General features: G+C 43.4%; 1 protein-coding gene across 1 annotated transcript in view; it reads right to left on the bottom strand.

The window, feature by feature from the left end:
- The window catches only part of Sh3gl2 (SH3 domain containing GRB2 like 2, endophilin A1), a 64,658-nt gene that overhangs the window by 33,562 nt on the left and 9,929 nt on the right, over positions 1–21,167 (bottom strand). The window contains exons 2-3 of the mRNA XM_004631724.3: positions 19,404–19,472; positions 7,371–7,443 (exon numbers count right to left, since the gene is read on the bottom strand). Of these exons, the coding sequence (XP_004631781.1) occupies positions 7,371–7,443; positions 19,404–19,412 (82 nt within the window). The 5' untranslated portion in view covers positions 19,413–19,472. The remainder of the gene's footprint in view (positions 1–7,370; positions 7,444–19,403; positions 19,473–21,167) is intronic.

The following is a 21,167-nucleotide window of genomic DNA, read 5'->3' as shown; positions in this document are numbered from 1 at the left end:
GGGCCCCGGCTCCCCCGGCACAGGACAGCACGCTTAGCACGCGGGGCCCCGGCTCCCCCGGCACAGGCAAGGAGCAGTGGTGACATTTTAAGTAATACCCAGCTTTATCACTCTTCAGCATGCTTCAGAGACAAGGAAGAAAATGTCATTCATCCCCCAATTCCAATTGACTAAGAACTCTGGATGACGGGACTTGTCTCAAATGTATTAGGAACCTAGGAACATTCAGCGTGTCCCGTAAAGATGCAGCGAACGTGGGACACCCAGCAGCCTTTGTGATACATACGAATTACACTGCCTACTGTCCGGTTTATATTTTCTTCTTTAGAATGTTTATTCTTTAAAGCCCTATAACTTTGAAGTTATGCACTATTTTTCTCACAATGGCTTCTGCAATCCGTCTTTTATGCATTCTGCTTATTTTCAGTATCAAGATGTGGAAAAGTGAGAGCTCGGCTGCCGACTCGGCACAGGTCCTCTCTGGGAGGGCAGTCGCTGCGTCTGCAGTCTTCCTGCGCTTGTCCAGCAGGCACGGGGGCAGAGGAGGCACTGATGTCACGAGAGACACAGAGCGGGACACGAGGCCTGCCCGCCAGGACATGCAGAACACGCAGCGCTGTGCAGCCGAGGACACAGGTAAATGAACAGCAAAGGCGACAGGGAGTAATTGTAAGTGCCACTCCCACAAAACACCTCTTGTAATCTTATAATCACCACCTAATCCTCAGCACCTGCATCCATCCCTGGAGGGAACTATCTATGAGGGCAGCCTGTGGGAACAAAATGTGATTCTCCCATCCAAGTACTAACCAGGCCCAACCCTGCTTAGCTTCCGAGATCAGACGAGATCGGGCGCGTTCAGGGTGGTATGGCCGCAGACACAAAATGCGATTCTGATGTCAATGTTTCTTTTTAGGGGCCAATGAGACACTCTGAAACTAATGCAGCTATCTTTTATTTCCACAGGCAGTAGCCCACAAATGAGGTTTAAAATTATTATTTAAAAATTTTTAATAGAAATCTAATGATCCCCATTTAATAGCTCGACCTTAGACACACTAGAAAAAGACCATCTACACTTTCAACAGAAAAGTATTTCTGCACAGAACCATGTATCCACTTTGACAATACTGTTTTATTCAAATGACTTTTCAGTACTGAATTCTGACATTAGAGTCAGAATGATTTCTCAGTGCAAAAAGTTTCTGCAGTAAAGAGTCTATAAGCTGGAATGGATGTACACACCAATCTAGCCATGTCTGCTACTTGAAAATGTCCACTCTCCACTACAAAAGGAATTTTTTTAAAGATTGAAACATTAAAACTTAAAGGTTTCAGGGCCGGGGAGATGGCTCCATGGAATAAGCACTTCCCTGGCAAGAGCAAGGGCCTGAGTTCAATTCCTGGTTCTGCCAAAAAAAAACAAAAAAACCCTCAAGGTTTCTTGACCCTAAGTCAACAGTTCTATTCTCTATTGAAAATAAAATGCTCAGATATCATAAATAAAACAACTAAGCAATAAACATATATCAAACTTAGTAAACAGGCTCAATGGAAAATGACTGAGAGCTACGCTGTCCATTATAGAAACTTGGTCCTCAGGGGCCACAGAGGACTTGGACTGTGACAAGTCCAAACTGAGATGGGCCCTGAGTTTAAAACGCCCACTAAATTTCAAAGACTGAGTAGAAGAGGAAAAATAGAATGCAAAATATTTTAATATTTGCTACTGGTTAATATTTTGGATATACTGGGTTAAATGAGATATGTTGAAGTCAATCTCATTCTTTTCTACTTTCTTAATGTTTCCACAAATTCATGCATGGCTTGCATTACACTTCACCTGGACAATAACTGAGTTAGTGCCTCTTTCTTCCCTCTCAGGCTGAAATACTTACATAAGAAAGCAGACTTGTATTTTCTCCAGTGATCTAGCTCTTAGGAACTAGAGGCTTACAACTAGTACAGTAGAATGTGTGCATAATGCTTTCCATGTGCAAATTATTTCCCATCTAAAAATGAAACCCTTGAGTACTGCTGGTGAGAGTGTAAATTAGCACAGCTCTCCTGTAAAACAACATGGAGATGCCTCCAACAATAAACTACGGCCTGAGCGGCCAATCCCACTGGCGGACGTATTTCCGAAGGAAATGAAACCAGCAGGTCCGGATGCGCCCACGCTTCCCTGCCCACTGCAGCACCACACACAGTACTTGGAGGAAAAGCAGCGTCTGCGTTCTCCAGGATGGAAGGAGAAGGCAAAGGTGGCACATGCACACAACAGAGCTACACGTTACCTGCAGCCGCAGGGGAGACCTGGAGTCTATTGTGCTAAGTGAGAAACGCCAGGCACAGAAGGACAGGACTGTCTGACCTCACTCACAGGTCTATTACAAACCTACGTGATCTAGAAGTTGAGAGCAAACCGGTGATGACGAGAGGCTGGGGGAGCAGGGGCAGGGGCGGGACACGCTGGTCCACGTGCCGTGGCACGGTTCGAGGGGTGTAAGAAGTTGTGACGTGTTAACGTTTTGCACAGCAGTGACCGCAGATTGCGATGACGTATTGTGTATGTTTAAAAGCTAAAAGGATTCAGAGTGTTTCCAACATAAAGAAATGATAAATTTGTGTGTAGACAGATGCTTAACCTGCCTTCAGTACTGTACAGTGGATAATGAAATGCTATATGTTTCCTCAATGTGTACACTTGTACAAGCAAAACCGAAATTTTAAAAAGCCTTTTTTAATCCAAACATCTTAGAAATCTATCCTGGTTCTGTTGCTCCAGTCGGTAGTTTTGCACTCCTACTGAAAGGCTTTAAAGTCACCTCTCACGTTTTCAAAAGCCCTGCTTCTTAGAGCAGAACTTCAGGCCTACAAGCCTACTGCCCCTCCCCTGCCTCATCAGGGAGCTAGATTTTTCAGAAAGAATTTTTCAGAAAGAAGCCTTCTAAGTCACTCCCCTCAGAATGCATGTAACTTACACTATTAGGCTTATGATTTCTGAAAGGCTGGGCCCCTTCTTGGTCCTACGCTTCTTCCCACCACTACTAGAATTGATTTTTGCAATGAAGAAAATGCTGTTTACATGTGTAGAAATTAGGGTCTCAGGGAAAGGAAAGCTTTCTCTTTCTTTCCTTTGTAAAAGTGGTCTCATTACATTTGCTGCTGTCAACTGTGCCTCATATTCTTTTATGCAAATACCTAAATGCCTATTGGCTGCCTGGAGCTGAGCTGGGGGCAGAGGAGATAGCAGAAAGACAGGCACAATCCCATCCTCAAAGGGGAGAGAAACAAAACCAAGCATATTATGGCATATGATTTCAACAAGTGTGACATGCGCCGTTACTGAAAAGCAGCTCGGATTATGGAATACATAGAGAGAGGCCAAGGAAGTCTTCTACACAAACTTCATGCTGGCCTGAAAGAGGCATGTCCTAACAAGGTAGGGTACTGTTCAGACTTGTGTCTAGGTGGCCCCCCAAAGCTTCACACAGTCACAGATGGGGCTTGTTCAGAGGGGGCTGGATCTACAGTGCGATGCTGGGATTAAGGAATGCGATTGGTTTGGAACAGCTCTAATCCCAGTAGCCTAGAGAAAAGATGAAAGGGCAGAAAGAAGTTGCCAAGGCCCCTTGCCTGCTTTTACCTGCCTGCTTGCCATGGACTTTCTCCTCTGTGCTGCCCCTCTGCCACGCCATCCTGCCCTGGAGCCAGCCAACTATAAGCCGAAACCTTGAGAAACTGTCAGCCAAAAGGAACCTTTGCTCCTCTACCTTTGAGTGTCCAGTATTTTGTCTCAGCAATGAGGAAAATAACTCAGACTGGCAAAGGGCCTTTAAAGCCATGTTGAAATCTGAAAACTTAATCCTAAAAGCATGAAAAACTATTGAGGGTTCTATATAAGATAGTATGATCAGATTTGCCTTTGGAAAATCTCACTCTGGAGGTAAACAGTGAACGCAGAACCTTCAGACTATGTGTGTGTATACCTAGAAATTCATCAAAATCTCTCTGGTCATCATTTCAGCAGGAACTGAGTTTTAAGAGTATAAAATATGTATAAGCTCTAAAACATTAGATCCAAAACCCAGTCAACATCCTCAAATATTAATGTAATACAGGGTGCTCTCAAACTATCTCCCAACCATTGGTTTCCAGTGAGTCTATTGGCCACATTATGTAATTTGTTACTTGGCATTATCCCATGTTCTTTTTTTAATTTAAAAAAAAAAATTTGTTTTATTTATTTATTTATTTGGCAGAACCAGGGATTGAACTCAGACCCTTGCACTTGCCAAGGAAGCGCTTATTCTACTGAGCCATCTCCCCCCCCCCCCTTTGTTTTTAAGGAAAGGTTTATTTTAACTCAGTGTATAGAGTTAGTGCATAATCAGCTGGGTCAAAGCAAGAAAACATGGTAGAGGAGAAACAGTTCATGGTGTGGCAGGCAGGAAGCAGCAAGCGGTGCAGCAGTGAGCCTCTCCTTCCTTGTTCTCCACGTTCTGAACTAAGTGGTTGAAGTATTCAGCCAACTGCACTAGTTGGGAAAGATTCCCTTTGATCTACTTTGGTCAAGGACTGATTGCCTCTAGGCAGTTTCTAGACTCTTGTGCCGCATCCCAAGGGCTCTTGGGTCTGAACGGACACGGACGTAACCAGCCACCTCCCAAGATCTCTGTGCCACATCTACTCTGGGAGCACAAACCTGTAGAGGAACTAACGCCTCTCGGCCGTAGCCATCACACACAGGCAGTACACATTCAGTTTGGTTCTGAACTTTTTGGCTTTGACACTTATTTGTATATGCTTGTGTGCGGCCTGAACACAGCTGGCTGCCTAATGATACCATGTTGACCCAATACAGCTGCCTTCCTGAAATCCTTCTGGGGTTCCCTGGGGACACCATTAGTGGTCCTCTTGGTCACAGATGTTCATTCACTTCCCAGAGAACTTTAAAACTACCTTTTAAACTTTTTTCTGTTTTTATTTTATTAGTACATATTAAAAATACATAATAATCACATCCTTCATGGAATAAAATTATTACATTTGTAACTAATCAAAACATCTTTTCTAAACATTTAGGGATGTCTCTCCCAGCTATTTCCTCCTTTGTCCTTTTTATTAAAATAAAAATAGGTCTCACCATGTTCTCTTCTGAATTTCTACTACACCCACTGTTATGGTTTGCCTAGTTGTCCCTCCGAGTCTCATGCAGTCATGGGGTAGACTTCTAGAGTTTGTGATTAACTCATGACCCACTGGGATTATGAGTGTGAGTGCTGCTGGGATTATGGATGTGAGTGCTGCTGGGATTATGGGTGTGAGTGCTACACCCACCCTGGGGCAGATAGCCTGAATGCAACTTTTAAGACTGACTTCTGCTCTGTAGCCTTTGTTGCTGCTACTCCTCTCTTTTGCTTTCTGCTCTTTGCCACCACCATGAAAGGCCCAGCAGCAGGAAGCACATGGACTGAGGCTCCAGGCTCCAGTCTGGCTGCACCCTTCCCAGTTTCCCTGGCCCCTGGTTTTTTCCCATATTAAATGGGGCTGTGCTAGAGCACTCATTTTCCAGACCTAGCCATTTGAAATTACCACCAACTGGGGAACTCAAAGCAACAGTGCTTCCTCACAGGTCCTGAAGGCAGAACTCTGCAGGGAGTGCTGGTGGGTGGCTTCTTTGCAGAGGCTGGATGCCAGCTCCTTCCCTGGCTCTGCCAGCCTGCCATGGCTCCTGGCATCCCTGTGCCCTCTGCTCCTTCCTCCAACAGTGGTCTTCCTAGGTTTATGTCTCCTCCTTCTCCTCCTTTAGGGACACCAGTCCTTGCATTTAGAGCCTGCTCCACATCCAACGCACGTCCATCTCAAGATCCATCCCTCTGATGTTTGGAAAACTCCAGCCTTCAGCTCACATCACACTCTGGGGGTCTGGGCAGAGCTGACTCAGGGAGCACACACACAAGCCACTGTACCTGCCTGCGGGAGAGCGTGAGTCCATCATCCTCAGGCAACCTGCTGAGCCTGCCCCGAGAACGCAGGTTACAGGGCAGCCTGGCCATGTTTTCACCCTGAGTTGTGCAGCTGTGCTTCAGATTACCCGCCCCTGGCTCAGGCCTCACACCATCCTCTTTCTTAGCTCTTTCCCAGACAGCGCGCAGAGCCATTGCACCGCCGAACGCCCTTGCGCTCTCAGCAAGCACTCTTTCTCTTCCTGTTCCTAACTTCAGGCTCACAATACTGACTTAGTAGCACAGTTCATGAGCATCCCAGGAAATTAGTCATACTTCAAAGACAAAGAGAAAAGTATCCTGGCCCTGGATACTCGTAAGCAGAGGCAGTGGCCCTCTTTTCAAAACTTGACCTATTGCAGCCACTTAAATACTAAGAAATAAAAATGTGTCTAAGAGATCTTGACATCTCTGAGGAATGTAACTGTGAAGAAAGTCGTCCTACGTAAAAGTCAGAAACTTGATTCAGGTCTTCTCTACCTAACTTGCCAATGATCATCTGAAATCTCACCTGGTCTACTGTCCGCTCAGCTCCTTGGCCTTACCATATTTTTTTCCTGGCATAATGTCATCTATTTTTCAAGAAGGACAGAAAACAACAGACTCACCTTGAACATGGCAGCTGTGCTGTCAGGACGGAAGGCAGACAAGCCCCACCCGTGGCTCAGGCCTCACAAGAGCTCCTCTCGTAGCTCTTTCCCTCTGAGCCTCAACATCCAAGCTTACTGGGCCTAACCAGTGGCTCACATTGAAACTCCTAAAAAACTCATCCCAAGCCTAAGTATTTTTCCTCGTGTTTCCACACCTCACTTCAGTACATCCGGTCCTGCCTGAAGTCCCTGCACCCTGCAGACAGGACCTGACAAGGACAGGCAGGGTCACGAGGTCCGAGCTGCAGGCTGTGGTGTTCTTCTATCCCTGGAGCTGAGGCGTGGACAGTTTTACCTGGTTCTCTTTCCAAGACAAACATCTATCATTTCTATTGTAATTCATTTCTCTTAAAGTATAGCATGTTAGCAAGGAAAATTCTGACCTGTGATGTGTATGGAAAAGAAGCCGAACCAAAAACAAACTCCTAATTCTGTATCAAAAGAGGCCCCTTGTAGTTCACAAAACCCCCATCATTCTACTTTCGCACATCCTACTGAAATTTTATCTTAATACGTCACCCCACTTGTACACACATGCTGCTAAGTGTACTATGATTGACTAAAATAAGACAGATGCTCCTATTACTTCAGGATGAGTTTTAAACACCACCCCACCTTCTCAAAGTGACGTCACTGACCCCCAGCAGAGCGGACGGAGGAAGCTGCCGCCCAGCAGCACAGAGCGTGAGGCTCCCGCAAGACGGCCTACCTGGATTGGGCTGGAGGTACTCGATCGTTTTCGTCATTATTTCAATCACGGCCCTGCTGGTGACATCCACTTTCTGGAACGAGAAGAGGAACATGCTAAGTGTCAACAGCCGGTAGCATTAGAGCCTCTGGCCTTCCCAAGTCTGTATACATCCAGGGATGGGCAACTCAGCGCCGATGAGTCCTGGAGGGAAAGCGAGGGACTCTCGGAGCCCCAGGGAACAGCGGCTTCATGCGCAGCAGCTGTCTATCAAGACTGGAAAGGCCCATTCACCCAAGGAGGAAACCGATGATTTCCTGGTATTTACTTGAACATACACTTACTTATCTTCTGGTAAAAAAACGAGGTGCAGGTCGTCAAGCATATTTTGCCCGCAGAAGCAAGTTCTGGATCATGACAGCATCCAGGTTTTGCCACCCGCAAGAATAATGAGCGAAATAAAGTTTGTACGGAACTTCTAAGGATGTGCTAAGGACTTACAACCTTCAGCAAACAGTTGTAGCCAACCTTGAATAGCTGGTAAATTCTGAAGAGAATCCTGGTGTTCCAGTCTGTCTGGAAAGGGCGCACCTGGCCAGCGGTGGGCCCAGCAGTCCGCCGTGCCCTCCCGGTGGGCCCTGCTGCCATGGAGAGGGGCCAAGAGCTGCATACTGCAGTCCGGGCCTTTCGGCCTTCGCTCCCGAGTCCCGCTCTTAGCACTATGTGAGCCACTCACTCAAGCCACGGGGAGAATGCCTGGGGCAGGCAAGGGCCTTCTCCTGCGCGTATTGCACGTGTGATAAAGGGCTTTTTGCTTAGTTTTAATGGAGTTTAAGGACTTCTCCTTGAAATCTAAGAAATCTCCATAATTTATAGCATTCACATGTAAAATGAGCTTTGTATGTAGGAAACGTCTTTCTCTCCCACAATCTACTCATTAAAATGTCTTAGTTTTCCAGCTGGGCGTGTGTTTCACGCCTGTACTACTCAGGAGGCTGAGGCAAGGGGGTTACCGTGACTTTAAGGCCAGTATAGACTGCATAGCAAGAGCCTGCCTCAAAAACAGAGCAAGCTAAAAGAAAGATTTTAATTTTTCAATACTTAACAATTTTTTCCTGTTCCAAAAACAACTGGGATGGGGGAAAGGAGCAAAGAAAGAAGGAAAAATTATATATAATAATTAACATAACTATACTAATTTCTTTTAATCCATTGAAAAGATCAGTTTGTGCTTATACTGGCTGATTAATTCCACATGCCAACATCTTATAACCTGGGCAGCTACTTCAGAAACAACAATATGCAGAGCATTAACTTGCTAATGTTTTATTATGCCACTTTAAAACTCTATATCATAGTTTTTGTGTCTTTCTCTTTTTAAAATAAAAGGTTTTTTAATGTAAAAAAAAAATAGTTTCTTGGCCTACCTGGATTGGGCCTAAGCAGTGGCTCACATTGAAACTCCTAAAAAACTCATCCCAAGCCTAAGTATTTTTCCTCGTGTTTCCACACCTCACTTCAGTACATCCGGTCCTGCCTGAAGTCCCTGCACCCTGCAGATAGGACCTGACAAGGACAGGCAGGGTCACGAGGGAATCATATCACTGGTATGTTTGCTAAGGAAAGACATTTTTTCTTACGAACTTAAAAGTTAATACAATCGCCTGACTTTGTACACACACCCATGGACGAATCCTACAGCAGGCCCCTCAACAGACTCGCATTTTAAAAACTTGGAGACTTGGGAGATGCAATATTACAGTATTATGTTTAGTTTCCAGAGTGGGATTTTACCTTAAAAGGGAACTGACAATAAAAGCTATCCCACTGTCCCCTATGCCTTGACCCTGTCCCCTAAAAGGAGTTGGTACCACCCAGCTGTGACAGCCTTTGCGCTCACTGAGGCAGACCCCTTCATCACTTTTGCTTACCTAACCCAGGAAGAGCAAGCTCTGTGTAGGTATAGCCACGACACACACTCAACAGGGAACAGCTTTTAGCAAATTTATTCGCTAAGCCCTTACTCTTGCGTGGACTCTGACAGATCATCACTTGATAGAGTTGGAGACGAGAGGAGAGAGAGGCCAGCAGCAGCAACGCAACTAACCCTATGTCTTCATGTGTTCAGTGTGAAGCTGAGGTCCGGAGGACGCGAGCTGCCCAGGCTCACACGGAGTGCTACCATGGGAAGCGAAGTGGTTCTCGGAGTCCCCAGCCGAGGTCTCTCCTGAAGGGCACCAGGACTGCACTGCCTCAGGCCCAGCGGACACGCCACGTCAGCTGTTGGCAGAGGCTCGCAGATCTCCACCTTCCCTCTGCCTCTAGCATCAGCAGCACTCAGCACTCTGCCAACCTATGCTACGTCAGCCACCAATAAGCTGGAGGCCTTAATCTGCTAATACCCTGTCCGCACCCTGCTTAAGAGACCAGCTACAAAGGTTACTTACATATCCAAACTGGCAGCACCTAGGATGTATGCTTTTATTACCAGGCCTGACAAAATACCCTGAAGACAGTATGTACACAGATCACTTACTGTAAACAAGAGCCTATTCCCAGTTAGGATCAGCACAGTTTAACTGCAAACTTAACATTATGTAGCTGTTCTTTTCCTCAACTTCCAAATTTTTCCATTACTTGGAAGATGTAAGTTTTGACACGACCTAAATTACATCTATTCTTATGGACTCAGAAGCTTCCGTCTTTAACCTTGCCTGGGATTCCAGAAGGGAGCCAATGATAATGTTCTGAAAACAAGTGCACGAAGTACTGAGCTGAGCTTGCCCCAAAGTATTAGTAGAGTTACTGCTTCGCTCATCATATAAACATGCATGTATAGGCTGATGTACTGTGTTAGCCTGAGAAGCTTAGGCGGCTAACTAAGCAACTCAGCGGGGGCAGGGTCCTCACTTTGCAAGCATCCTGAGCCTCCGCAGGCGGAGGGCAGGGAGGTGGTGTGAGCGCTACTCACCGAGGCCAGGCAGCCTGCTTACATCACGGGCAGCCTCTGCTCTTGCTGCCTTTGCTGCTTTGCCACCTGCAGCGTTGCCCCTGTGGCATGCCACCCTGCCTTGGCAGCTTAAGCAATGAAGCCTCTATAAACTGTGCACTGGATAAGCCTTTCCTTCTTTAATTGTGGGCTTCGGGTGTTCTGTCTGAGCAAAGACTTCGAGAAGAGTAACCAAGACAGTATAATTTACAGGAAGAGATCCGCTTGGACTTCCAGGCCGAGCAGGCAGACGTCCTCACGTCGGTCCTGTTTCGGGCCAGCTTTCTCACAGCTCTGCAGCCGCAGGTCAGTGTCTCAGCCCTCGGGTCCACGGCTCCTTCTCCACCCCACGAAGGGGACACCCACTGACAGGGCAGCGTGGCGCCACTTACCACGGGGTGCATGTTACGCTTGCACGCTGGCTAGGCCGTCACTGCTTTCTTTCCCTTGTGACAGGCACTGCTGCAGTCTAAGTAAGGGTGGCACCATGAATCTGGGTGTCACTGTGTGTGCCTTTTCTGAAATACTCTTGGAAACTGAGGCAGGAGAATCACAAGACCTAATCTGCAGTTTAGTGACTTAGCAAAAGCCTGTCTCAAAATAAAAATTAAAAAAGGCTGGGTAGAGCTCAACGCTAAGGCCTGGGCTCTATATCAGTACTAAGACATAAAACAAAACTATTGATGTCATCAGGAAGTACCAGTGTTAGCAATAAATTACTTGCTACAAAATTTAACAAATGGGGCCAGGGAGATAGCTCGGTGGTCTAAGCACCTGCCCAGCAAGTGCAGTGACCCACGTTAATCCCAGTACCACATGCTGCACTGGCCCCATGCTGTGCCAACCACCAAAACCAGGCACACTGGTACATGTTTATAATCCCACCACTGAGGAGGCTGAGACAGGAGGATTACTATGAGACCCACCTGTGTAGGGAGACACTGTAACAAATCTTAAAAAAACAAAAACACTTTTTTTAAAAAAAAAAGTATTTGGTCCATGGTTTCCCTACACAGCTGAGATGTAGTGATCCTCCTGATAAGGCAGGTTGGAATAATATTCCTTTTGTTCTTTCTCAACATATTTTTCTTAAAATCAGAGGCTGCTCCTTCACAAGAACTAAATGTTGTTAAATACCCTACACACATGTCCCCAGTCTTAGGACTCTGAGAGTTCTGTCGCGAAGGAGCTTCCCAGGACACTTTCCAAGTTTCTAAAGGACACTACGCTCTGCTAGAACTCTGCTCCCCACGTATGCAGGGGCAAGAGACGATCCCAGGATTTAGCTCTGGCACTCTCTCCCCCAGGAGTCAGCCTCTCTCCCAGGTCTTCCAAGCGCCTCTTCCCAGGGCGCGAAGTACCAAGTCCTGTTAACTACCGATCTGTGACCTTTCTGTCCCTGTCTCAATCAGCGCTAGAAAGGCAGACACAGGTCTCACCCACTTCTGCAATCCCGGTACCAAGCACAACGCCTGCACATGCAGGCAACTACAGATTTTCCAGGTGAAGTAGTGAAAGTAACTACAAACCATACAAACAAACAGACCAGCCCCACAGAATTATTGAGGCAAATCCCAGAAATTTGAGAAGAAACCGGATTCCCCCTCAAGTTCAGAATTTTCTCTCAGCAAGGTGGCCGCAGTTCTCAGGAAACAAACTCACTCAACATCTGCAGAATGGGAAGGGATATGTCCTGTGTGCAATGAAGTGCGTGGGTCGCAGACGGCACTTACACCTAAAACAGAAACACTTCCTCACAGGACACTCAAGAGAGGGTCATTACGGCCAGAGTTCTACAGAGACAACACCCTACAGGAGCCCGTGCAGCTCAGAGTTGGTCTGGGAGACACACCAGGGACTCCACTGCACCTGAGCAGGAGAGCAGCTAGGGCCGCCCATAGAGAAACAACCTCTAGGAACATCCACTGCTCCCCCGTTGCGCGCTCATGCAGATCTCTAATGTATTTCATTTTGTTCTCTAATTTCCCCTCCGAGAATATGGCTCCAAAAGGTTTCTCTAGCTCATACGTTTGCTAATCAGAGAGCCTACTATGGAAAGGTAGTTCCTTTGTAGACTTGGGAACCCTGAGCTAAAACACTTTTCTGAGCTACAGACAAATTAACAGGAAAAAAAGATGTGAGATTCTGAATCCAAAGAAATTGCTTTTCCATTACTACAGAACTCCTATGAAGCATGGGGAGAGGGTACAAAAATTGCAACCATCACAAATAAAACAAAAATATATGGAATAAAACAATATGAACACTGCACTGAAATCTAAGTCTTCATTTACCTATGTAAAAACTCAATACCCCACTGCCACAGGTAGACTGACTAGAAGAAAAATCAGCAACGAAATATCAGAACTGAACTAGGCGTTTGAACAACTGCTCTTAGTAGATGTCTACTGTATTCCACTCCACATCAGAGTACACTTTCATCTCAGCTGCACATGGGATTTCTCCAAAACAGACCACATACTGCTCATAAACGTCTAAGTAAATGCAGAGAAAGTGAAATTATCCCATCCATATTATCAAACCATAATGAAATGCCACAAAATTAATGGCAAAAAAAGCACATGAACTTCAAAAACACATAGAAATTACATGCATTCCCTGAATGACCAATGAGTCACAGATAAAATTAAAGAAAAAATTACACAGTTTCCACAATTAAACAATAATGCCCATCAACATGCCAGAATGCATGAGGCACAATTAAAGCAGTCTTCTGAGAGAAATTCAGGCAGCGAATACTCCTAACAGGAAATCAGAGCAAGCTCTAATAATCAAATCACTGGTGACCCTCAAGCTTCTAGAAAAAGAACAGTAGGTCAGTACTAGAGCTGTTCCAAGGAAGAGAATTATACTCAGCAGAGCAGAAAGTAATGCAATGGAGACTAAGAAAATAATACAAAGAATCAATGAAACAAAGAGATGGTACTTTGCAAAGTTAAATAAAATCCACAAACCCTTAGCCAACATAACCAAAAGAAAGAAAAGAATCAAATGTATGCAACCATGAATGAAAAGATCAATGTAAAATCACAATGGATCTCGCAGAAATCCAGAAGATGATCTATCTATACCTACTTTGAGAACGCCTATTCAAAAAGATGGAAAATATAGAAGAACTGGACACTTTCCTAGATTCATACGAATTACCAAATGAATTAAAATGACATAAAAATTCTAAAAATGAACCAGTATCAATTAATGAAATTTAAGATGTGATTAAAAACTTAATGAAAAACTCGGGTCATTGCAGAATTCTACAAGAAATTTAGAGAAGAAATAATACTACTACTTTTCAAATTCTTTAGTGAAATTGACAATACAGTTTTTTAATGTATTTGGTATAGGGTCACACTACACAGGTTGCACTCAAAGTGATCCTCCTGTTTTCAGCCTCTCCAGTGCTGGGACTACAGGTGCGCACCACCACGACCAGATGCGGTGGCCAGCTCGGCGTGTCCAGGGACAGGGCCAGTGTGACATGTGGTGTCAGGGATCATACCCCAGTCCCTGTGCTTGTCTAAGCAGGTGCTCAGTCCCTGAGTTATCTCACTGGCCCTCTTTAATGAAATTGAAAGAGAAGCAATATTCCCAAATTCATTCCAGGAACCTAATATTACTCTTACACTAAAATCAAAGAAGGATCCAACTAAGAAAGAGAACTACAGCCCAATCTCCCTAGTGAACATAGATGCAAAAATCCTCAAGATACTGGCAAATCAAATGCAGCAAATCATCAAGAAGATTATACACTATGTCCAAAGTGGGATTCATCCTAGGAATTCAGGGATGGTTCAACATATGCAAATCAATAAATGTGATACATACATCTATTAACAAAGTCCAGGACAAAAACAATTTGACCATTTCAACAGATGCAAAAGGCTTTATACAACATCCAGCAGCTTTTCAAGAAAAAACCCTACAGAAAATTGGAACTCAATCTGAATAAATCATCTATGATACACCAATATCCAACATCACAATGAATGGACAACGACTGAAAGCTTTCCTTCCAAAATCATGAATAAGACAAGGGTATGTATTGTCACCACTCTTATTCAACTTTCTGGAAACATTAGCCAGGGCAATTAGACAAGAGCAAAAACAAGGATAGGAAAGAAAGAAGCTAAAGTATCATTATTTGCAAATGACATGACACTCTACATAAAAGACCCATTACCAAAAGACTTTTAGATTTAATAACCAAATTTTGTGTCACAGCTGGATACAAAGTCCACACTCCAAAATTAATGCTATTCCTATAAACAAACTCATTGAGAAATGAGAGAAAAAACACCTCTTACAAAAGCATTTAAAACAAAAAGAAGAGAAATATCTAGGAGTCAATCTAAGGAAGGAAGTAAAAGACCTCTACGCTGAAAACTACAACACCTTGAAAATGGAGATCGAAGGGGATATCAGGCAATGGAAAGACACCCCTTGTTCTTGGGCAGGAAGAACCACTAGAGTGAAAATGGCCATACTTCCCAAACTGCCAAACAGATTTAGTGCATCTCAATGAAAATACCAATATGGTTTCTCACAGAATTAGAGTAAGCAATCCTAAAATTCATGTTGAAATAGCAAAAGAAATTCTGGGCAACAAAGGCAAGGCTTGACTTGAAATTCTGCTACAAAGCTACTATGATAATAACAGCATGGTATTTGGGGGAAAAAACCACCCAGACCCAAGGATTGACAGAACATATCAGAAGTTGCAGAAACAACTCCAAGTAGACTCAGCCACCTTATGTTACAAAGAAGCCAAACACCTTCAATGGAAGAAAGCCTCTTTAATAAATGGTGCTAGAAAACTGACTTTGCACATGCCAAAGATTAAAACTAGACCGATACCTTTCACCATACACTATAATAAAATTGTCATGATCAGAGATCTAAACACTAAGACAGAAACACTAAATCTGTGGGGAGATAGAAGAGGCAGAATTCTTGAAGACACTGGGATAGCCAAAGACTTTATGAACAACACCCCAATCACATGGGAAATACCACAAAGAATCAACACCTAGGATCTCATCTCATTAAAAGCTTTTTCACAACAAAAGCAACCACCTACATAATAAAGAGACAACCTTCAGCGTGGGAAAATTTTCTCCAGCTGTTCCTCAGGCAAAAGACTAATGTATGGAATATAAAAAAACTCAAAAAAATGAAAGCCCCCAAATTAAAAAAAAATCCAAAAATGGGCATCTAAAGTGAATAGACACTTCTCAGATGAAGAAGTACAAATGGAAAATAAACCTTTTAAATGTTCAACATCTCTGGTTATTTGAGAGATGCAAATTAAAATGAAGAGATTCCATCTCACCCCTGAAAGAACAGCTGTCATCAAGAAATCAACCAATAATAAATGCTGGCAGGGCTGTGGGGCAAGAACCCTTCTCCACTGTTGGTGGGAGTCTAGGCTGGTGCAACCATTGTGAAAATGACTGCATGGATTCCTTAAAAAAACCCACAAATTAGGGGTTCCATTCAACCCATCCACTATTCCTCTTCTTATCTTCCTGAAAGAAAAAATAAGCATCATGCCACAGTGATACATGCATGTGTATGTTCACAGCAGCCCAATCTGTAATAGCTATTTTTTTTCTTTTTGCAGAACCAGGGATTGAACTCAGGCCCTTGTGCTTGCCAGGAAAGCACTTATAGCTAAATCTATGAGCTACTTAACTGACCAATGCTAAAGAAGATGAGCAGGGGGAGTGGTACATATAATAGAGCACTACTCTGCCATAGAGAAAGGTAAATTTGAGACATTTCCAGCTACATAGATACATCTTGAGACCATACTCTTAAGTGAAATAAATTGGCCATGCATATTTGAAGACTGTATTGTTTTTCTGGTATGAGGAATCAAAGGTGTAAATAAGCACCAAAAGTACAGCAGATATTGGGAGTGGGAACAAAATATTCATCTGAGAAGGGGAACAAGAGAGGGGGAAGGTAAAGGAAAGAAGGGACCGGAAGAAAAGGAAACAATGGTATTTATTGCAGCATTATTTGTAACAGTAAGACAATGGAAACTGCACAATCATTCCTCAAGAAATAAAAGATTAACTCATTTATAATAAATAAATAAATAATATCTTAAAAATGTAAATGTGTGCAGATTCTTCAATCAGCCAGAAATTTCTTACAGGAATATCGAAACTTTGAAATATAAGCTTCAGAAACTTTCTACAGAGTAGGACAAGTAAAATACTTGCTATGTTCTTTTTATTTTATTTTGTAACATAAGTAATGTATATTTCAGAAAGAAAAATAAGTCCACAAAGGTCTAGTTAGTTGCCCTGTGATAAACTCTACTTTGTGCTCCAAATTTGCTATTCATTCTTTTCAGCAACAGAAAGCGAGTGAAGCTTGGCTTAGTGTGCATGTCCTGGCTGCTGCTAAAGCAGATTACTTTCTGACACCTGACACTTGGCTCCAAGTCCCTGAGGACCTGCTTACTGCATCACAGCACTGTGGCAGCACGCTAGAGATGCCCTCCCAGGGGGCGAGGAAAGAGCAGCCTCAAAGCAGTGAGGAAAGATATGGCAAGCTTTGTCGTGGACAGACAGATTTGAATTAGCGCACCCCTCAGGCTGCCTGTGATGAGGAACCAGAGGTCCAGTCCTACTCCTTCAGTGAGTGCAGGCACCTAGGCACCTCATCCTGGGAACAGGTCTCGCTGTCCAGAGCCTTAGAGTCTGTGAAAGTAAGGTGGGTGGAGCATCACTTCTGGACGATGAGCACCAGCAGCTATCAGCTTGAGGTGAACTTACCTATCTATCTGTATCTGTATCTATATATCTATATCTATGTCTATCTCTATCTCTATCCATCTATATCTACATATCTATATCTATGTACCCATATCTACCTATATCTATATCTATATCTAGCTACATCTACCTATATCTACATTTATATCTATCTGTCTGTCTGTCTGTCTATATCTATCCATCTATCTACCTACCCATGCAATGACGAGCAGTAAGGACCAACACAGACTTCAGTCCAGTCAGGGAACGTAGCTTCTGGGTATTAGCTGTCACAGGCTGGTTTCCCAAATCTAAGCACTCGGCCTGTCCAGCCCAGAGGTTACTGCTCTCTCAGCTCGTGTTTCTGTCTCTGTCTCTCTGTCTCTGTCTGTCTGTCTGTCTGTCCCCCCTTGCCCCTCCCCCTCCCCTCTTCTCCCTGGCTTTTGCTGTCCTCTGCTGCCATGAACTGGTGTTGCCCCTCTGCCGTGTGCCACCCTGCCTTGGCGCAGCCATGTGTACACTGAAACCTCTATAGACTGTGAGCTACATAAGCCTTTCCTCCCTTAACTCTGGGTAGCAGGTATTCCGTCTCAGCAATGAGAGCAAAAGAAGGAAGACAAACCTCATAGAAGCAGGATGGCACAAAGCTGCCATGTCAGGAAGAAGTGAGAAAGTCAGGAAGAAGCCGTGAGGGACAGAACTGAAGCGAAGGGGGCAGCAAACTAGACAGGAAGTCCCCAGGTCACGCCCCATTATCTTCTGCCCTCAGCAAGGTTCCACAACTACCTCCCTCCCTCCCTTCCCAGTTATGCCACAATGAATCAATCAACCCACCCGATGAACTCAGAACCCATCAGCTGGCAACTAGGCCCTCAGGACAGAAGTTATGAGAGACATTTCCAATTCACACCATAGCAAGACATAGGAGTATCTGTTGAGTTCACCAATGGACTTCGTCAAGGAAGTGGCCAAAACGATCAGTAGGAAAACTTTTAGAAATTTCCTTCATACACACAACAAGAACAACAAACCTGAGGTTCCCACTGAAAAGGAAGTGGGCTAAGGACAGTAGCGTTCCAATTTTAGTATCGAAGCGAGCACAAAGGACTGTACCAAGCCCTAGAAAATATCTGGTAGAGTCAAGGGCAAAATGTAATGAAAATGCTTTGCTACAATAATGTATAGAAGCAATATTACTAATAATATTACTAATAATGCTCAACGTGGCTTCCAAGTAGTAAAGGCTCAGAATATGCTCAAGTACAAGATTTGTATTTCTCGAGCCACCACTCTCCAGTAATTTAACAGAAATACTTTCTACAACGTAATACATCCTCTCTTCTTTGTACACCTAGGCACCTCATGGATATTAAAACAATAATTCAAACTTCTATCTTGTAATTTTTCTTTTTTTTTTTTTTTTTTTTAGAACCGGGGATTGAACTCAGGCCCTTGCGCTTGCCAGGGAAGCACTTATTCCACTGAGCCACCTCCCCGGCCCTATCTTGTAATTTCAACCCTGGAACTCTTTATGGTACAAATCATTACAAAGTTACCTAATTACTATTTGCTATGAACATCCTCAAAGTGAAGCAAAAATCCAACTATTCCCCAAGAGAAATAAAATGAGGTATTATTCCACATTGACTTCTTGAGAACCTTCTGGGTGTAGTGTTAAAATCAGTTATGTTAATCTTAATCTTGACTAAAACATCTCCAATCAGTTATTAGTATTCCCACTTTCCTTTCATTAAAAATAAGGAGGCCCCAAGCAATGAATGGTCTTTAAAATAAATGTCGGAATGGGAGTTGAGGTTTGGGACAGGCTAGACACCTTCTTTCTCCTATGTCCTGCTGCCTCTGGCTATCATGACTCTGTCAGCAGCACCCTGTACAGCCAGATGGGATGCACGGGCCCCTCCCAAGGATTTCAGATACCATACCATACTCCACACCTTCTCCTTTTCTGTCCCTCCCTCCACCCCCTATAATATTTCGTCACCAGTCCCACATGACCCTTACCCATACATCACGTCAAAGTGGTGAAAAATCTACAACAGCATCTTATGACATACCACCTTCCTTGAGGTTTTATCCTCAGGATAGTACAAAGGGAAGCCACGATGCTTCACATTTTTTGTTTTAAAATACATCCTAAAAGAAAAGTATTTTTTAAAACAACATACTATATTATCAGACAGCTCTGGGGTCTAGCAGCCCATTCCCTCTTCTTATGGTGGACAACTTCATGTCAAGGAGAGGACTGTGGTGAGGACTTACCCGTTCCATCTCTTTGAAGTCATCATCTAGCTTGGTTCCTTCAGCTCCTCCAACCTTCTCACTCACTTTCTGCAGAAAACAACCATAAAAGAGAATTGTTATAAACAGCTCCTTTTATAAAGATGTATCAGAAGTTACGACCACTTTCAGAAATATCAGCCAGTGTAATCTCACAACCACTCTTTGACTTAGGGATAGTCCTTCATAGTAGGAAGCTGGCTCAGGGGTGCACACAAAGGTCATGCACCTCATGGATATTTAAAAAGAAATTCGAACTTCTATCTTGCAATTTCAACCCTAGAACTCTTTACGGTACAAACCATTACAAAGCTACCTAATTACTAGAATGTTTCTTTGTAAAATTCTTAAAAGGAAGAGCCTCACACAACAACCATTTTCTTCTGATAACAGATCTAAAATGCCACTGGGAGAAAATTGCTATTTCTTCTACTTATACTTCAGTGGACTATTAAACGGAAAACCACAGACATGTACCACACTGCTAACATAAAAGAAATGAAATCAGCCCAACTGATCTTCACATAAAGATACTTGAACATTCACCTTACAGAATGCCCTGTTGTTGTCTACGTCCTTACACATATAAAACTCTGTACAAACGCTGAAGGGATTTCCTCGCTCTATCATGCCACATTATCACATATTTATGCTTATAACTTAATGTGCAAATTATCAATTTTGACATAAAATTTATGTCAATAAGAACTGAATATCCTATGCTTTTCTAAAATAAAAATTCTAATTACATATAATAAAAAGAACATTATGAACATAGTAAAACAGAATGCTAATTAAATGATTCATTCTCCTTAAAATAAACTAACTCTACAGGCTGATGGCTGATTTCTCCAAGGATATCAAACATTACATAACGTTATTACACATAAATAGTGAAGTATAATTTCTGGTTTCTTTCAACAGTCCCGGTTCAGGGTTTCTAGGGAATCCCACCAACCACGGCCACATGGCCCAGTCTCAGCTGCAACCCCAACCGTTCACTGCACACAGTTCACCTCTCCTTTTAAAGGGGCCTCAGGATGCACAGCCCCAGCTCCTGTGCATGAAGCTCTGCCTACATCTGAACCCACAGATACGTGTCAATCCTAGCTCCTTTCTCTCACCAAGAAAATATTATCTGCTTATGGCATTATAGTTCTCTCATCAGTTTATTTAACTATCATTTCATACTTTGAAAAAACAGTTACCAATTTTCCCTAAAATAATACACTCTTAGAAGGAAGAGGTGGAATCAGGACCTGAATTCAGGCGTTCCGTTCCAATCCTCAGGCCTCTTTAGGTCCCCGGCAGGTGCTGGGAGCTGTCCATGGTACTGCATTTCTCTGCCTGGTACCACATTTGAGTTGGGTGGGGAGTCACTAACTTTTTTTTTTTTGAGACAACATGTAAAGTTTTATTCAATCTGGATAGTGGTACAGTAATCTATTACATTATTTTCTGTTCTTCACACTGTTTTTGAACTATTTCAAAATTAAAAAGGAAAAGACTATGCTTCTAAATATGAGTTCTTGATCTGTGTTCTCTAAAATAGTCTTCATATTCCAAGACCACCTTTTCTAACCAGGAAAAAATGGGAATTTATTTTAAATATCACTTTTTTAATACTTCCATTTCCTTATGATTTACAATGTATTCAACTCATCAGTATAGATCACAAGAGACAAGAAAAAAAAATGTCATAGGACTGTCCTGTTACAATGCTGTATATGGTTAGATTTCTAAATT

The sequence above is a fragment of the Octodon degus genome, unplaced genomic scaffold, assembly GCF_000260255.1.
Source record: "Octodon degus isolate 3935 unplaced genomic scaffold, OctDeg1.0 scaffold00044, whole genome shotgun sequence".
NCBI classification, from domain to species: Eukaryota; Metazoa; Chordata; class Mammalia; order Rodentia; family Octodontidae; genus Octodon; species Octodon degus.
This window is presented reverse-complemented; position numbering and strand designations above follow the sequence as displayed.